Raw genomic sequence first — 18,301 nt, 5'->3', positions numbered from 1 at the left:
TATTCAAACTTGACTCGAACTCGATCAAACCGAGTTGAAGCTCAGTCAAGTCGAACGACTCAAGAAAACTGGACTCATTTGCACGTCTAATCGGGGACGACCTTTAACTTAAACCCAAAAGAAGTCGAGTTAAGAAAATGATCGAAAAAGTCGAGGGATAAGGAGACTGTGATTACATCAGATAAGGCTGGTGCATTTGCTCTGCTCTTTTCCCTCTTAGAGCTGTAGCATTTCCTTTTCTTTACCGAGAAACGAAGAGAAATAGCAAAAGGGTGTCTTTTACCGTAAGGAGAAAGTGTTGGTGAAGTTCATTCTTCGGCAGCTATGTTCGGTTGTACTACACTGAATCTGGGTTGTTTAGGTGGCGTGATGCTGAACGCTCCCGCCCACAACCCCTGCAAACCTTTCTTAATCCCTTCAAAGAAACCGCTGCCATTGTTGAATTCCTGGAAACCCATCGGCAGCTGGAAATCAAGCTTTTCAGTGAAAACGGCTGTGGCTGCGGTTGATTCCTCTGACCCCACTGAAACGGTTCGATATTTTAACTTCTCTCGTTCTTTATTCGATGCTTGTCGATCAGCAGACGTAGGTTTGAGTTAGTGTTATGGTTTTATTTTCGGGAAAATTTGTAGTCTCCTGATGTATTTGAATTGCACTGGAGGATGTCATTTTCGGTATCATCGGATATATATTTTTTCTGCATGTTTTTAAGGGAATGTGTTTAGTTAGTTGTAAAGCCGTAGGAAATTCTGTTTCGCTGATGATATTACATCATAAAATATTTAATTTTATTTTAATTGTGAACCTAGGATTTAAAATTTTGAAGTGTAAGCACGTTGTGTTATAATATAGTATAATAGTAATATATTATAATAATTGAATACATTTTAGGGAAAAATTGGATTAAAAATGGCGACTAATTTGAGTTTTGAAAATGTGATTGAGAATGTATTTTTGGGAAAAATAATGAAAATGGTATGGTGATATTTGGTTTGGTAACCTGAGTTTCTTACATTTTGGAGCGCCTAAGATTATGTGATATGTGTTGACTATGATTAATGTCGAATTGTTTTTGGGAGAACAGGAAGAACAAGCTGAGAAGAAAAAAACATATCATTTTCTTGTGGCCAATGCCAAATTCATGTTGGATGAGGAAGAGCATTTCAAGGAACTTCTAGCTGAGCGTCTTAGGCTTTATGGGGAGAGGGACAAAGAGCAAGACTTTTGGCTTGTGACAGAACCTAAATTCTTGGATAACTTCCCCAATATTACCAAGAGACTCAAGAGACCTGCTGTTGCTCTTGTTTCAACCAATGGCACATGGATTAAGTAAGAATTATGGTTCACTTACTAAGTAAGAATTATGGTTCACTTACTACAGTGATCAATACATCTTTTATCATGAAATATCTATGGTCTCAATACATCATTTAGCGTGTTTTGGCTTAAAAGAACATGAATTACGAAGTCCATCTAAGATTTAGATTCGTCTACAGTTTATTCCCTTTTTGTGTGGCATAGCTTAGATGTTGAATTATTGTGTATTTGGATTAAAACTATTCCCTGCCTGAAAAATTATGGAAAAGGATAAATGGGCTTTAGTTCATCAAACAGAGGCAAGTGGCTTGATCAGCATGGACGTGTGGATATCTATATATGCTCGGAGTTGTGCGCTGCTAGAGGTTAGAGGGGCAAAATTTTTAATACAAAACCAAGCCAAAATTGGAAGGCATTGAAGAAAATCAAGAGCTGTTTTCTACACCTGGGACAATTGTCCGTGCTATACTGAGTGTGGCTTTGCCACTGGTTTTAGCTGAGCCTAATTATGTAAACTCCTGTATCTCTTTGTTTTTTTTAGCATTTTATCTTATTTTGTGTTATTTCGTTGCACAAAACGGGTCTACAAACTTCGATGTGACAATGAGTGGAATGATTTTGTGTTTGAATGTAGGTTCATGAAGTTAAGACTGGACCGCGTGTTGCAACATAGCTTCGAAGCTGAGAATTTAGAAGAAGCTCTGGCTTCAAATCCTGTAAATCTCGAGTTTGAAAAGCCTGAAAATTGGACAGCTCCTTATCCCAAATATGAATATGGGTGGTGGGAGCCGTTCCTTCCCCCAAAGACTTCATCGGTATAAAGAGCAATATGTTCACCGTTTTTGTAAGAGTGTTTTACAGTGCATTCCAATTCTTAGTGATGAGATGGGTTACGGATTCGTCTTTAGGGATGCAAAAGAAATGCATGTCTTACAACTTTTCCAGATTTGTTTTAGAGTACTTCCTCGAGCTCTAACCTCTGTACATTGCTACTCCATCATAATGTCTAGCCTTGTGGATCCGGCGATTCGTCCACTTCTTTGTATTATTTCTTGATTTAGTTGTTGAGTTCGAGAACATGTTAATCCAAGTGCAGGATCGCACAGACCACCAATTACAATTACATCTTCTGGTATAAAACCTTTTTTTTTTTGCTCAAGAGCTATAAATTAAATTTCCCTGCTTAAAATAATATAAATGAAAAATCAAATTTATTCTATATTTTCACACAGATTTCACTATCGTTCACTGGTCTTGAATCTATCGTCAAAGTTGGCTGGTTCCACTCAAGGCAAATACATGATATCAGTTGCGAAGAAATTGCATCATGCTAACAACTTCTGTGTTTTTACATGTATACAGCTTCATGTGTTCAGGCCTTCCTAACTTTTGACATATGTGGTTGCTTGCTGACATTCAGCCCATTCACTACTCTGTCTCAAGCTGTAATGAAACAAATTGAATAGTTGCCTTTCTCTTGAGTAATTTGCTAAATATTTACAGTTCTTGCGCCGACAATCCCGCAATTTCTTTTAGTGGTTTCCACACAAACTTTCTCCTATATCATTGGTATATACACTGTCAATGTTACTTAATCAAAATTACTGTTTAAACAGATTTAAAGAAAGAAGCAGGGTGAACTAATGAAATTCAGCACAAGAAGTCCCAATAAATTTACCATACACTAAAGAATAAAGTGAAATAGAATTCAAAGAATATATACCAGTTGCCACATTCTGCGATCACTTTGACCCTGGGTCTTAGTGAGGGAAGTATTGCAAGAAATTGCAGCTCCGCCTTGGATAAAACCTGAAGTGGCAGTCAAAAAATAGAATCTTGGATAATTCACAACAAATATGAAGCACCTTTGAAAAATAGCTAATTGACCTCTTTAACTTTGATAATTATCATATGGAGTAATCTATAATATCTCCTATTCTACGTCAAATCACGAAACTACTCCTATTCCACAAATTTTATTTGGAAACTATAAAAAAAAATATTGTACAAACATATCATATGTGTATTGGACGGTGGTCTCTATAAATAAATGCGAGGAAAGGGAGCATGACATTCAATGTATTATCTAAAAATTACACAAATTATATGTAACTAGTAAGTGAAATGACAACTAGAAGTACCTTGGCTTCAATGATCCAAACCACTAGCCCTCTGGCATTGGGAGGGAGCAAAGAGAGTCTGTAATCAACTTCCGGAGGAAACCACCACCTTGCTATTGGCTGCTTTCCCAAATGAGCCTGTGTAGATATATAGATACAAAAAACAGTAAAAAAAAAAACTCTGTAACAACGTATACAAACGCATGCAATATATATACTTACGGGACAAACTGGATGGAACTTGATGAGGGTGGTCTCGGGATCGCCTAGGCCTCGTGCGGATAGGTCCAAGAAATGATACCCTTTGTAGCGCAGACGATTAAGGTACCGCCCCTCGTATCCACCCTCGTGAGGCGAGTATATGGCCAGCGCCTTGTGCTCCTCCACGTCCTCCAACCATTTTCCTAAGTCAGGCTTCACCAGGTCTCCCCCGATGAAATCTTGCAGGCCTATGCTGCACTTTGTTATTGACTTCCTCCTAGGTGACGATGCATTGCTTCCAAATGTTGTGGATTTGCTGATCTTGCGGGATTTCGGGAGATATTGTTTTCGGGTGGTATGGCTTATTGAAAGGAGAAGGTGATGATCCTTGAAATGAACAGGCTGCTGCAGCCATTGGAGCAAAAAATGGAATTGGGAATGGTTTGTTATATTATGTCATATCTCACTCAATGTCATACAGATAAGAGATGGATTCTTGGCTATGATTAATGCATCAATTTTGGGTGGTTCAAACTTCAAATATATATATATATATATATATGAAACGGGTTGCCCGAATACCAAATGGATTCGGGTTATCACAAATTGCATAATTTTGCCACCAATGCTATTAATTAGATGGTGTGTAACTTTTAAGAGTGTTGCAACAGGTACAGCCAATTTATCTTACTTCGAGATGTACACCCAATATATCGTGATATTTGTATTCACTGATATTTTGACCAAAAGAATTCTTTTTTTTTTTTTAATTTCACCAGGCGGGCCATTTTGCTTCTTCGAGAACAGGGCCATTTTTCTTCTTGTAGAACAAACCCTTCTTCAACCCATCATCTTCACATTTCTGACCACGACTCCAGTGACAGCACCCGACTCCAGCGACAATGCAATATTCCATTGACGACTAGTTGGTTGCCCATTTTCACTTTAAATATTCTCCCAAAAATGATTAACCCAGGTATTATTCTATCATATTTGAGTGAGTTTTATTTGTAAAATTAATTGCTGCTTTGAGATGATACATTCTTTATAATGAAACTTATTGTCTGTAGAGAATTTTCCATAGAATTTTCTATGGGTAATTGATGAAACCTCATAGGAACACTAGAAAAGTTAATTTTCAGTAATGGGTAATAATATTTTGAAATTTTGTACAAATTCATGTTATTCTCTTCTTTGTGGACGTCGACTAGGATTTCGTATATGTTTAAATTTATTTTTATTTTTGTCCCAGAAAGCCTTAGTCAAGACTGCAATATTGAAAAGTCAAATTCAAATATTGTAGTTGGTGAATATGAACATACGATTGAAAATGAAATGGGAATTAAGGATTGTGCTACTGTGAATTATGAGGTGTTCGAAGAAGATAACGACGTTGTTCCTGAGGTTGGGATGAAATTTAAGAGTGTTGATGAAATATATGAAATATACAAAAAGTATGCATATCGTGTGGGTTTTCCAATCAGAAGGAGGACTTCTATAAAAGGCAAAAAATGGGGTTATCCGAAATGTGGCATTCACTTGTGGCAGAGAAGGAAACCGATCAAGAGGTGCAACTACTTCTCTAAAGCCTAGCACCACGAGTCAAATAGGATGCAAAGCTAGGTTGAATGCAACTGTAGATGCTTTTGATATTTGGAGACTAACAATCGTAGAGCTAAAACATAATCATGAAATAAGCCCCTCAAAGTGTAGGATGTATCGATGCAATCGACAAATAACTGAAAATGTTAAAAGGAAGCTAGAGCTTAATGATATTGCTAGAATTCCACTCCATAAAAGTTACAACTCAGTTGTTGTTGAAGCTGGGGGATATGAAAACATGACTTTCATTGAAAAGGATTGTCGGAACTTCATTGATAAGGTTAGGAGACTAAGGTTGGGTAAAGGAGATGCAACTGCTATTCATGCATACTTTGCAAAAAAAAAAAACTAATCAGAGTCCCGGTTTCTACTTCTCTATTGATTATGATGAGGATGGTCACCTAAAAAATGTGTATTGGGCTGATAACAGATGTAGACTAGCGTACAAGGAATTCGGTGATGTTGTCACATTCGATACAACTTACTTGACAAACAAGTACGATATGCCATTTGCTCCTTTTGTCGGTGTTAATCATCATGGACAATCGACTCTTCTTGGATGTGGTTTGATTGCGGGTGAGGATACTGACACTTTTGTACGGTTATTTAAGACATGGCTTGACTGCATGGAGAATCAACCTCCCAAAGGTATTATCACATATCAGGACAGGGCCATGCAAAATGCTATAGAGATTATATTCCCCAACACAAAACATAGATGGTGTTTATGGCATATACTTAGAAAGTTACCTGAAAAGTTTGGATATCACAAAGAAAAAGAATCTATTTTTAAGGACATACACAATTGTATATATGAATCATTAAATCCCGAGGAATTTGTTCAGTCCTGGGTTGCAATGGTAGACAAATACACTTTGCACGAAAATTATTGGTTGTCTGGACTTTTTAAAGAAAGATCTCGGTGGGTCCCATGTTTTTTAAACACAAGTTTCTGGGCTGGAATGTCTTCAACGCAACGTAGTGAGAGCATGAATGCTTTTTTCGATGGTTATGTGCATTCTAAAACCAGCTTGAAACAATTTGTTGAACAATATGAGCGGGCTTTGCGTAGCAAAGTAGAGAAAGAGTTTCAGGCAGATTTTCGTTCATATTCCCAGATGATTCCTTGTGTCAGTGCATATGATATAGAGAAGCAATTTCAAGCTTCATATACTATGGACAAGTTTAGAGAATTCCAGGAAGAGATAGTCGTCCGATGTATTGTAAAGTGATATATGGTGGGGAAGAGCTTGAGAGGATAAAATTTAAGGTACGTGAGGATGTCGAGGTCAAAGGAAAAATAATAAAACAAAGAATTGTAGATGTCCAGTTTGAAATAGAACAAAATGAGATAGTCTGCAGTTGCCATTTATTTGAGTTCAGAGGAATACTTTGCAGACATGCTGTGTTGGTTTTGTTATTCAATGACGTGAGATCAGTACCACAAAATTATATCCTGAGGAGATGGAAGCGTGATGCGAATCGCTTGTACACACGGGTGAAAGTAAATTATGATGGTTGGATTACTACTCCGGGGCATGAAAATATGATGAATTGCATCGAGAATTTTCAGGACTAGCAGGTTTGGCTGCAGATGATGAGGCAAGATTTCAGGAGGTGAAAAGATGGATTTCAGTCAAGAAGGCTGAGTTCACTTCGAGAATGAAATTAGGTCATGAAAGTGAAGATTTTGTTCAACCATCTAATCCAGTGAGATCTGCCAGTGTTGGAGAAGTTGGAACCACCTTTTCTACTCAAACTCTAGACCAGAAGTCTACGAAGAGAAAGGGAGCCCCTCGTACTATTCGAAAAAAGGACCATTGGAAAGTAGAACAAAGAAAACCAAGGTATTATTTAATAATTCTTTTACTTATGTTATTATTCTTGAAAGTAATTATCTTAACATTCGTTATCTTGCTAGGTGCAAATTAAATCGAAGAAAGACAGATGTACAAATGTCAGTAGCGAAAAAGAAGTTAACAATTTTACGACTGTTACAAAAACACTCCAATGTGGAGTCGACTTTGGATCAAGATTTGGGTTGGATCATGTAACAGCCCCATTACCTTTGTATTTTGACCAACTAGATATTGATGGAAACTATTGGTTCGACAAATTGGAGTAGTAATGAGAGCATGAATGCTTTATTCCATGGAGTTTTTGGATGACTATGAAGAACAAGCTATTGAAACTTTTTTACTTGAATTTTATAATATGGTATCTGTCGATCCATTTGTTGGAGGATTAAACATATGTTACTTTTTATATTTGATATGTTTTTGTTTAATTTTTGGGATGCTGAAACATATGCACTTTTTTTTTGGTAAATTAGACATTATCCAAAGCTTCTAAATTGACGTCAATTGATAATGTGTGTTATGTTTCCAAAATAGATGATAAAATAAATTGACATAAATCAACATTTTATTATGCATGGGTGCATGTTTTGTATAACATTTACATCAATTATATTATCATATCTCACTTGAAAGATTAATTGGCATTTTTGTCTCCTGGAAAATAGATGAATTGGCCATTATCTGAAAAACATATAATAGAATGAGTAATGAAAATGGGAAGAATTTTGTAATATGTTGATTTTTTTTCAACTTGGAAGTAAAATTATAATAGTGTGGTAAAAAAATTTCAATTGAAAGAAGTTAGCTTTTTCATTGCACAATGGCTTTCAAAAATTGAACTGTAATTGTTTAGTTTTTATAGGACAATTTGGTCATTTTAGAGATGGTTGTAAAAAGTGTTGTACAAATAATTGATGTACCTTTAGTATTCTCCAACTTTTAAATATTACAATATTATGGTAATTATTGCGAAATAGTTAAATTATATTTCTTTAATCCAAATGTTTTCGAGACGTCGTTAATAATCAACAAATGACAAATATTTTTTCTTGTACGGATCCTATTTCAATGGAAACATGATGAGTTGATCAACTTATTTTACGCGTGTATATATAACACATTAATCCAATAATTGATATAGTGATAAATAAATTTGTTGTATTTATAAAAAAATTCAATTCAAATCCCTAAATCCATGAATTTGTCTCTTATCCAATATAGTTTGATTTGCTCGTATTTATAATGAAAGATAAAGAATTATAAATAATAGTTTATGATAAATATATATGAACAAACGTCAAACATTAATTGTAATTATGGACGAAGTTGTTAAAGCTAGAGTTGCTAACATTATATTAGTATTAATTATATTCATATAGATTACATGGTTTCTCATTTATTGATAAAAGTTGATATCATATATTAGATTCAATAATTGAAATTTACCACATAGAATCATACAAGAGTAACACTTCAGGGATAAGATATAAAAATTTGGTTATAAACAAGAGAATAGATTTTTAGTGGGATCTTAAATAATAAATTTCCCTAAATTATAAGTAATATGAATTTGAAATTTATTAAAATATTATTATAACAATATAAATTAATAAAAGTTGAATTTGCAATATTTTAAATTAAAATCATCTAAAAATTACGATGTATTTAAGTTATAGATTTCATCATTATTTTATGAAATAAAATATTTAGTGATTAGAGGATTTTTCCACTGAAATTTTTCATTTTAAAAATAAATGATTAGCTCATAGCATAAGCAAGGAAAAAAAAGGCATTAATTCACTTCAATATGGCTTACAGGAGGAGGCAGCAAGGTGGGAGGCCTGGTGCCTTCTCTTCAAGCGACGATTATGATTCCGCGCCTCCGCCGCAGAATGCGGTGGCAGATGGCAGATCTTCAGCGACTTCCTCAGCCTCCTCGCTGGCCACGAAAGCGATCAGAGCTTCGGCGGCTTACAGAGATTCTTCGCTGTCTTCCGCCTACGAACAATCCGCTCTCTCCTCTCCACGCGACTTCTCATCATCCTCTTCTAAGGTTTAATGTCAGCTTAGATTATTTTCTTTTATGTTTGATTAGGTCGGCGAGATTCAAGTGACATTTTCTTTTGGTTATTTGTGGGTGAAAAGTTATGGTTATTTTTTGTGATGTTTTTTTTTAAAAAAATCATGATGAATGATTCTTCTTTCTCTCTGATATGCGATTGTGGGAATCAACCATTACGATGGACAGGAAAAAAAGAAAAAAGAAAAAAAAGACGACCTTTATCTTAAATGCTAACACAAATGAATTGTGTAAAGTTTTGGGTAGGTTCTCATTAGTTGGTGAAAAAACATATGGATTGGTTACCACGTTGCTTAATTATGTTTCAAGCATGTATTTTTACAGCAATGAATTGAATTCTTACCAGGTTATGGTAACTTTGATTTGTACGATCAAGATGGTTATAATAACAACATTTGCCATTAACTTTTGAGTGATCGGTTTAGATCTGAAGGATAATAAAGCCGAGAATATGAGGAGGTGTGATCGGAGATGTTAATGCCGGGGCAGTGATTTACTGGGAAGGAAGGGTGGAAATATGGAGTGTTTTTCTTCCCTGTCCCATGCAGATCTTTCAGAAGGATACCATTAATTCATGTATAAATATGATCCATTAGATGCGCTAACAATTGATAAAGTTGAGATAAATTTCAAGGCAAGGTCATCATTAATTGAGCAAATATTCTACATCGTGAAGAATATAATACATTGTCTCGTGTAAATTGGCATGAATCGTACTTTGTAGAAGTACCAGTCTAGAAAAATGTACCGACTACAAACCTGTGCAGCACTTTTTCTTGAAGTCTGGGATCAAATCTTTGCTGGCTAAATTTGTTGTTCTCTACCTTGGAATAAAAAATTTAATGTCTTGGGCACCATGGAGCAAGGGATCAAGAATTTGTAAATTTCATTGTGCTAAAATGCGGCAGAGGGCAGCTATCAAATGCAATTGGCATTGGTGTGTTCATGCTTTTATGTATGCGTTTGAGCCCGAAATGAAAGAAGGATACCTTTGCGTGTAGATGGATGGTGTCACCACCAATTAAAAACTCTTAATTTCCACGGTCATTGTAATTTTAAATACCATATTAATTCACCTAATAATGATTTCTATATTGACTTTAACATTAAAGGTTTATCGTGTATAAGTCTATCAAATTGCTGGAAGAGATGAAGTGAACTTGGATTCATTGGTTTATCCAATGCAATTAGATAGAACCAATCCATATATGAATGACTGAATTTTTTTAGCCGTCTTTTTACGGATTGGAACCTTCCAAATTAAGTGGTGCACGTACGGTTTCTGTTGAGTGTTTACATAGGTGCAGATATCTACGCTTTGAATTTTCCTGTCAATTGTGGAAAAAATTTGGGACTTTTTATGTTTTGATATGAATGTTATAAATATTTTTTGTGCCAATTTGATTGTGAGTGCTGTATGCTGGTTTTCTAGGTCAGCGATATTATTGTTCTCGAGTAATATTGTCATCATGGAATGTAGGATTCAACCATCTATACAGAAAAGACGAACATGAGTGAATCTAAACAAGGATTCTGGGATGTTCTGGCCCGGAAAGCTAAAGCAGTTCTTGATGATGATATTGTAGTTCAACGACATGAAACAGCTGTAGGAACTACAGTCCAGACATCTGATAGAACCAAAACAGGGCAGGTGAGAATTTGTTGAAATTTGAATAAAGTTACTTGCAGCTGTTGACCTGGTTGATCACATAGTGCATTATATTTTATCAAAAGAGCATTCTGACTAACAATTCTATTTTATGAACTTTTTGGTTTTAAAGTATATACTCCTAATTTTTGGGAAAGCTCACTTTTACTTTTCAGATCAATAGGTTTGATCACTTATCTGCTGTTAGTTTTATAAATGTCCTATTCTCAAGCTGTAATATTCACTAGATTTTTCGCAGAAACGCAAACCTGTTGTTTAACTGGTTTCCATTCATCCTGATTTTCAGTACCATAACGGATACAACTCTCCAGAAAACCGTCGAAAAACTGACAACCCTTCTCTGCACAGAGGACTAGATAGAATTGCATCATCACTTAATTTTATTGGTGGTACAATTGGTAATGCTCTTGAGGTACGGTTTACTGTGAATTTATTTAATATTGTTAATTTTTGGGTCGGATGGGGATGTGTAATTAGCTTATTGTCTTAAACCTTTTAAATCGAATAGTGTTCTTGGGTAAAGATCTTAACTCAAGGGATTATTAGAGATCGAGAAGGTATTCAGAAATTATCTTATAGCACAACAAGCGGCGGCTGTATACTAAAAATGAACGGAACGTTGCAGTATCTTAGGTGACGAGAACTTCAGTCCTTTGAACTTGAGTGCTGATGGAAAGAAGGCATGATTTTGCTAAGGCTATAGCAAGGACTTTTCTGGTACAAATATTGCATAAAGATACTTGATTTTTAAATTTTTGATCTTTTACGATGATGTCCTTGTCGCTACTAATTTGGCTAGGTACGATTTACAAGAAAATCCTGTCCATTTTAGAGCTCCGGCAATGTTTAGATGTTATAAATTTGTATTTGAGTTCCGTAGTTGCGCTATGAGATTGAGCACAATTTCTGGAGGAAAAAAATCCTAGCACTCTTATTTCTGACATCGAAAGTTGTGGGTGACAATTTCAAAAATTAACTAGTGAAATATGAAGAAGTTCTATTTTCTTTCATGTTTCTTGTAGTGCCTATGACGTGATTTTGAGGTCGTAACATCACTCCTAATATTTAATTCTTGTTTGAAAATGAGCATGGTGAGTCCCCGTAGGAGAACTTGACATCCCATCCAATCAGGAGTTGCCAATTAATCAGGGAAGCCTCTTAGTTGAAGAGTGGCATTACCATGAGATAGGAGTCTTATGGGGGTAGAAGTTTTTCTTCATTTGTTTGAAACCAATAATTTTGGGGGTCAGGACTAATGATTGTTGGGTAAATAACTCCCAGTCCATGTTCCATAGCCATCTTGAAATGGAAAAGGATATTGGCACTTCACCTCGTCATGAATCATCATTGATTTACAAGAAATCCCCAAAAGTAATGACGATAAATATAAGGAGAAAGAAAATATAAACTTACAGATTTTTATACATGTCCTTTCCTTTTGCCCTTGGGTTGCAGTTCTCGTGGAGGCTTCACTAGTCTCCAGACTAACCTTTTTTTTCATTCAACAACTTGTATACTGTCTTTTTTGCAGGAAGGTATCACTGCTGTTGAAAACCGTACTGCAGGCATAATTCAAGAAACTCGTAAAATTCAAATAAGGAAAAAGAGTGGTAACCTTGTATCACGGAATCAGGATTCAAGTCTTGGTAGCTTGCAGCAACAACCTGAGATGCAGACTCGTGTGCAGCCTCAGACACACACTGATTTGGAAACACAACTGAAAGCTTCTCGAGACGTAAGGTGGCAACTGTGTTGCTGTGGTGTTATAACCTATTCGCTTGTGGAGACTTGGTTTTCGATTTCCTTTTTCTCTTCTCAGTTCTTTTCCAACAGTAGAGCGTGTGCTATGTTTCCATCACACAGTCAATTAGCAACATGACACATTCAGTTATAATTAAAGATTTCCAAATGGATGTTTTAAACTATTGGTATCCAAAGCATGGGACTCTGTTGATTTTTGGGTTCACTTCATATTATAGTAAATGGAGCATTCTATAGCAGAATAAGAAGTTGTATATGGTGAAAGTAAAGCAAAGAAAATGTGGTCGAAAGGAGTCTTACTGCCAGAGGAGCTTAAACTCTGTTCAAGAAAACTCCTTTTGAACATATTTGCCGGGGTATACTAATTACGCAGATACTGTACTCTACTGTTTCAACTAATAATCCTATGCGATCCAATAACATCAGTGGACATTTTAAATCTCAAGTTTCTGTGATTTAACCATGCAATTTCCAAAATGGGTTATTTTACTGTAGGCGGATATGATTATGGGTAGCTGAATGGTGGTTGAATGTGCCTGTTCTTGTGGCCTTCATGGCCATTTTCATGCGCTATACTTAAGATATGGCTGCATATTTCAATATCATACATACATACATACATACACGATAGACTTGTCTTTATATGAGATGCATGATAGATCTATTTTAAATTTCAGGTTGCTATGGCGATGGCTGCCAAAGCGAAACTTCTTCTGCGAGAACTGAAGACAATTAAGGCTGACCTGGCTTTTGCGAAGGAGCGCTGTGGTCAGCTGGAAGAAGAAAACCGAATTCTCAGGGAGAGCCGTGACAAAGGTGGCAATCCAGAAGATGATGATTTGGTAATAATATCTCTTCCATAAAAAGCAAACCTTTCCCATCACAACCAAGAAAAAATAAGCCGAAAATCTTGGCATGTGTGGCTCTTTTCATCATCGTTGTTTTCTGATGTTCTTCAGAACGGCATTTGGCATCAGTTTGATGGGACAGGCTAATAAATTTTTTTTTATCTCCATGAGTCCCAAAGTCAAATATGCCCGTGATTATATAGTTTTCGTTTGGCAGTGCCTTATATCCATAAATTTATTTAATGTATGTTTTTTTTGTGTAAAAATCAGAAAACATGAAACTTTTGTGTTCTTACTTTTTGGAAATGACATTTTATGTTCTAAAATTTTAAAAAATGATTTTATATCAACTTTTTGGAAAAATTAGCCTATTTAAAGAAAATTTGAATGTCCTACAACGATCTATGACTTATGGGATCATATGTCAAATCTTGATCTATGACTTATGGGATCATATGTCAAATCTTGTTCTAATTAGCTTGCGCTTGATAAGTCCACACAGACAAGGGTCCATTTTTGTGCAGAGTTACATGAAAGCTATCTTCCTCTCCTTAGCCACAGACTAGTTCAAAACTATCTTAATGTCTCATTTCTTAAATGGTTTTTTGTTAGATCATATATCCGCGTTGATACATATTTTAGTTGCCTTTACTTGTGTGTCCAAGTGTACTTGAGAACAGTAGGTATAATTGTATGTCTTTTTACCATTCCACTAGTATGACAGATTTGATTCGAAGTTTTTCTCGAGTTACATATTTGACAAGATTTTGTCAACATTTACTTCCTCAGATAAGGCTTCAACTTGAGACCCTTTTGGCCGAGAAAGCTCGACTCGCACAAGAGAATTCAATCTATGCACGGGAGAATCGTTTCTTGAGGGAAATTGTCGAGTACCACCAACTCACCATGCAGGATGTTGTGTACCTGGATGAAGGCAGCGAAGAGGTCACCGAGGTTTACCCCATCAATGTAATGCAATCCATTTTCACTACCCCTTCTCTTCCCCCAACTCCCACGATTCCGCATGGAGCAGTCACGGTAACAACTGAGAATTTATCTCCTGTTTCTTCCCTGAAAGAGCCTTATACAATTGTCACTCCAGTGAACCCTTACGTCCAAACGCCAACAGAAGATTTACGAAGGCATTAGCTGGATTTGATGGCTTTGGAGTGATTTCCATCCTAACAGAAGTATTTGTTGACGGCTTTGGAGTGGCTTTAATCTGTTTTAGAATCGAAGCACATGTTGTATGTTTTTATGGTAAATGAAGAGTTTGGCGAGGACCGACTAACTTGAGTGAGATTTCACTTTGTCATGTCATTTATTTTTTGTTCTTCAATTTTTTTTTCTTTCATTTTTTGATCTCATTGGAAGCTTATTAGGTTTTGCTTCATGCAAATTGTGAAAAGGAATGTAATTAATAAAGAGATTCTCGATTGGTTTTGCAGTTGGTGACACAAATAAAGTTTGCACTTTTACGTTTAACCCCCGTGTGTGTCTCTCTCTATTTTATCAAAAATAGTTTCTTATTTTTTATGCTGGGAATGTGGTGGTTCTTGGATCTCGAACTCGAACCTTTTTCAATACTGGGAGGATCACGTGCAACACAACGACAAAAATCATAGTAAAAGAGAACTACTTTCACAAATTTTAGTTAAAACTTTTAAAAAATATTGTTAGATATTCAATTTTTTTTTCATTTTATAAAATTAAATTTAAATTGACCTGTATAAATATATTTTAAAGAAATTTTCTATATAATTATTCCAAGGAAATTGTTGGATCAGCAATAAAACATTTTGGATTGTAATAGTATGTTGACATAAAATAAAAAAATCTAGTTGGTTTTTTGGTTAAAAATTTTCGATGGGCTCTAAAACGAGTTTATTTAATGAACTCGAAAATAAGATCATTGTATGAGTCAAGCTCGACCCATACGAGCTTATTAATTTTCAAACGATCTGAGATCAAGCTTAATGGTAAAAGTTCAAACCAAGCTCAAGTCTATATATGTCTTAAACGAGTCGAGCTTGAGCCTGACACTATTCGACTATGCTCAACTCGACTCGATTTTGTTACATCCATAATAATAATTTTAAAAAAAATTACTTGTCATTCGCCTTTGGAATTTTTTTATATTTGAAATTTTCTTATATTTCAGGCAAGTTGACATTCGATAGCCAAGTGAAATTTTGGTGGGGGTGGGGTGCGTTGGGGGGGATCCAAATATATAAATACTTTTTCCAAAGCCGACCTTAATTATATCCAATATGACGAGAGGCCATTTATTTCCTTTGCGTTATTGACATCAATATCAAGATAATTGAAAATTCAATTCGAAATTCGAAAATTTATATAGTTGATATAATTTTAATATTGTGTAATTCCTTACACACATATATATACATACATATATAACTGGCATACATGTTCTACTAAATTTTTTTACATAACATATCCGAATAAATCAGAATATAATCGATATCTAATGAAATTGCATAACTTAATACAACATTTATGAACAATGTCAGTATATCCGAATAAAGATTTTTCAGTTAATACTGGTATGATATGTAAATCTTTATTTTAAATAGTTTTTTTTTTCAAAGTGCAAGTAACCAACTTAAAAAATAATAATTACCAAAAAGTAAAATAAAATTATAGATTAAGGAGTGCCGTAAAAATCATTATCCCCAAATCATGCCAGATGCTAAGTCCACTTCAAATTCTTTTTGATATCTCAATTATTAGAGTGGACCCAAATATTATAGGTAAAAACTTATGTGAGACGATCTCACGATCGTATTTTGTGAGACACATCTCTTATTTGGGTCATCCATGAAAAAATATTACTTTTTATGCTAATAATATTATTTTTATTGTGAATATCGGTAGGGTTGACCAGTCTCACAGATAAAGATTCGTGAGACCGTCTCACAGATAAAGATTCTTGAGACCGTCTCACAAGAGACTTACTCAATATTATATACATGTATATATATGCTTATACACTTTCAAATGTGAAATATAAATATTTTAAGAAAACTAAATAATATATATATATATATATATTCGTATTAAATAAACTTTAATTCAAGATGGAGAATGCGAAACACAATAGTACACATCAAATATTTATAAGCCACTGCCCATTCATTGTCTTTAAATCCAATTCCAGCCCATGCTAACCTTTCGGCCACCTCTCTCTTTCTTCCTTTTCATTTATTCGGATCCGGAATACGGACTCGAATTCTTCCAGTAGACTACAGCTGAGTTTATTTCGGATCCGAGTAGTGGTCCATTTGTCTTTTTATGGTCTGATCTTGAATCCGAACTGTCGCCTTATAATTGGCTGCAGTGGTGGAGTCTCTTGTGTCTTCGCTTTAGCACAGCTGACAGCTCTGTGGTTTGGTGGTTTTCATTTATTTTCCTGCGAAGCACACATAAATATTAACCAAAAATAAGTATATAAAAATTAAATCTTTTGCCAGTATACGATGCAATGTCCCTTTGATTTTGTTGCCTAATTTCTTCTACCAAAATCCCTCTTCATTCCCAACAGATCTTCTCGTATTCCATCACCCTTTTTTTTTTCGAAAGGGAAGTTTATTTCATGCGTTCTTGCTTTTTGCACTGCTATGCTATCTCTTATACCAGAAGGGTTTTTTGAATCTGGGATTATTTCTCGATGCAAATTGCATATCTTTGCATAATCCTCTGTTTTCAAGTGGTCGCTGCTTGGTCAAGTAGAGAACTTGATTCTCTGATTCAAGAATATGCTTTCGAGGCTTTAGTCCGGCCTAGAACTGGTGTTATTTATGATGCAAAAGTGCCCTCCAACTTCTCCGGCATTGGAGTGGCGGCGCTGCGGCTGAGGAGCGGCAGCCTGCGGCGGAAAGGGGTGGAAAGGTACAAAGAGTTCCGGATTCCTGTTGATGTCATTGAGCAGCCTTACGTCGAGAGGCTTGTCTTAGTGTACCATAATTTGGCAAATTGGTCGGGTTTATACTATCCTTTGCCTGGTTACAACTTTTTAACCCCAGTTTTAGGACTTTTAGCATATGATGCCACTGATTTATCTGCCAAAAATTTATCCGAACTCGATTTGCGGGCTAATGGAGATCCGATTTCAATCGGGTTTTCGAATGTGCGATCTGGGTTGAAGGGATCTTTACCAAAATGTGTCTCTTTTGGTTTAGATGGCTCGGTTGGATTCGACAATGTGGTTAATGGAAACACGTGTTTGACTAGAAACCAGGGCCACTTCTCGATTGTAGTGGAGTCACTAGCTGCTCCTCCGGCACCAGCTCCGGAAAGAGGCGCCCCCGGAGGCAGTGGTGGAAAGAGGAGGAAGAAAAAGGTGTGGATCATTGTTGGTTCTGTGGTTGGAGGACTGATAGCTTTAGTTTTCTTGTCTATGCTATTCTTTTGTGTGAGAAAATGTAGGCGTAGAAAAGAGATTCTCCGAATGGAGAGGGCGGCTGACACGGGTGTAAATTTGCCTATGACGACGGTGGGGACGACGAAGGCGCCGGTGGCGTCCGAGACTCGGACTAGGCCGATGCTGGAGAATGAATTTGTTCCTTGAGGATTTGCTTACTTACAACTTGTGACCTTTACTACATTTTCTTGGTTTCCGGTTGACATTTGATTTCAGTACAATTCTTTCCCTCATTGAGAGTGTAATTTCCTTTTGGCTTTCTAGTCTACTCTTTTCTTGTATTGATCATCAGAACTTGTACGTATCAACGAATTTCTAGTAAAACATTTCTTCCCCAAAAGGGGTTTTGATGGAATAATAAAAAGGGTGGTTCTAAAATGGATGTTAATGATCCATTATTTGG

At 35.8% G+C, this 18,301-nt stretch overlaps 5 protein-coding genes across 6 annotated transcripts; 4 read left to right on the top strand and 1 right to left on the bottom strand.

Annotated features, from left to right (window-relative positions):
* Positions 1-95: 95 nt before the first annotated feature.
* LOC142553409 (protein YCF54, chloroplastic-like) lies at positions 96-2,381 on the top strand. 2 transcript variants are annotated; one of them, XR_012821943.1, is made up of 4 exons: positions 96-531; positions 1,085-1,329; positions 1,615-1,827; positions 1,952-2,119. XR_012821943.1 is itself a non-coding variant. In XM_075663630.1 (3 exons), the coding sequence occupies exons 1-3, from the start codon at positions 325-327 to the stop codon at positions 2,136-2,138; spliced, it is 639 nt and encodes a 212-aa protein (XP_075519745.1). In that variant the 5' UTR covers positions 109-324; the 3' UTR covers positions 2,139-2,381. The 2 variants fall into 2 exon arrangements, 1 of the variants encoding a protein (XP_075519745.1); XM_075663630.1 differs by lacking the exon at positions 1,615-1,827 and having other exon boundaries at positions 109-531; positions 1,952-2,381.
* A 130-nt stretch (positions 2,382-2,511) lies between these two features.
* On the bottom strand, positions 2,512-4,094 carry LOC142553410 (NAD(P)H-quinone oxidoreductase subunit N, chloroplastic; the record flags this gene model as incomplete). The annotated part of the gene is made up of 4 exons (XM_075663631.1): positions 2,512-2,875; positions 3,041-3,126; positions 3,459-3,575; positions 3,660-4,094. Coding segments are annotated over 4 exons (699 nt in total), but the record flags the coding sequence as incomplete, so codon positions are not given.
* Positions 4,095-4,407: 313 nt separating this feature from the next.
* LOC142553408 (protein FAR1-RELATED SEQUENCE 5-like) lies at positions 4,408-7,539 on the top strand. The gene is made up of 3 exons (XM_075663629.1): positions 4,408-4,614; positions 4,891-7,087; positions 7,162-7,539. The coding sequence occupies exon 2, from the start codon at positions 5,549-5,551 to the stop codon at positions 6,470-6,472; it is 924 nt and encodes a 307-aa protein (XP_075519744.1). The 5' UTR covers positions 4,408-4,614; positions 4,891-5,548; the 3' UTR covers positions 6,473-7,087; positions 7,162-7,539.
* Positions 7,540-8,867: 1,328 nt separating this feature from the next.
* On the top strand, positions 8,868-14,942 carry LOC142553407 (uncharacterized). The gene is made up of 6 exons (XM_075663628.1): positions 8,868-9,152; positions 10,660-10,830; positions 11,135-11,260; positions 12,380-12,583; positions 13,287-13,451; positions 14,247-14,942. Exons 1-6 carry the CDS (start codon positions 8,907-8,909, stop codon positions 14,604-14,606), a joined length of 1,272 nt encoding a protein of 423 aa, XP_075519743.1. The 5' UTR covers positions 8,868-8,906; the 3' UTR covers positions 14,607-14,942.
* A 1,688-nt stretch (positions 14,943-16,630) lies between these two features.
* On the top strand, positions 16,631-18,276 carry LOC142553405 (uncharacterized). The gene has a single exon (XM_075663624.1). The coding sequence runs from the start codon at positions 17,146-17,148 to the stop codon at positions 18,043-18,045; it is 900 nt and encodes a 299-aa protein (XP_075519739.1). The 5' UTR covers positions 16,631-17,145; the 3' UTR covers positions 18,046-18,276.
* The last annotated feature ends 25 nt before the right edge of the window (positions 18,277-18,301 follow it).

Source organism: Primulina tabacum, chromosome 8 (assembly GCF_025594145.1).
Source record: "Primulina tabacum isolate GXHZ01 chromosome 8, ASM2559414v2, whole genome shotgun sequence".
In the NCBI taxonomy this organism is placed as follows: Eukaryota; Viridiplantae; Streptophyta; class Magnoliopsida; order Lamiales; family Gesneriaceae; genus Primulina; species Primulina tabacum.
Note: the sequence above shows the minus strand (reverse complement) of the source record. Positions and strands in the feature narration are given on the sequence as shown.

What these genes read in the sequence shown, in the direction of transcription:
- LOC142553409 (XM_075663630.1), top strand. Translation starts at nt 325, where the DNA reads ATGTTCGGTTGTACTACACTGAATCTGGGTTGTTTAGGTGGCGTGATG. An exon ending in CCTCTGACCCCACTGAAACG is followed by an intron (nt 532 to 1,084) that starts GTTCGATATTTT and finishes TTGGGAGAACAG; the next exon opens with GAAGAACAAGCTGAGAAGAA. An exon ending in ACCAATGGCACATGGATTAA is followed by an intron (nt 1,330 to 1,951) that starts GTAAGAATTATG and finishes GTTTGAATGTAG; the next exon opens with GTTCATGAAGTTAAGACTGG.
- LOC142553408 (XM_075663629.1), top strand. Translation starts at nt 5,549, where the DNA reads ATGCAACTGCTATTCATGCATACTTTGCAAAAAAAAAAAACTAATCAG.
- LOC142553407 (XM_075663628.1), top strand. Translation starts at nt 8,907, where the DNA reads ATGGCTTACAGGAGGAGGCAGCAAGGTGGGAGGCCTGGTGCCTTCTCT. An exon ending in TCTCATCATCCTCTTCTAAG is followed by an intron (nt 9,153 to 10,659) that starts GTTTAATGTCAG and finishes CATGGAATGTAG; the next exon opens with GATTCAACCATCTATACAGA. An exon ending in AACTGAAAGCTTCTCGAGAC is followed by an intron (nt 12,584 to 13,286) that starts GTAAGGTGGCAA and finishes TTTAAATTTCAG; the next exon opens with GTTGCTATGGCGATGGCTGC.
- LOC142553405 (XM_075663624.1), top strand. Translation starts at nt 17,146, where the DNA reads ATGCAAATTGCATATCTTTGCATAATCCTCTGTTTTCAAGTGGTCGCT.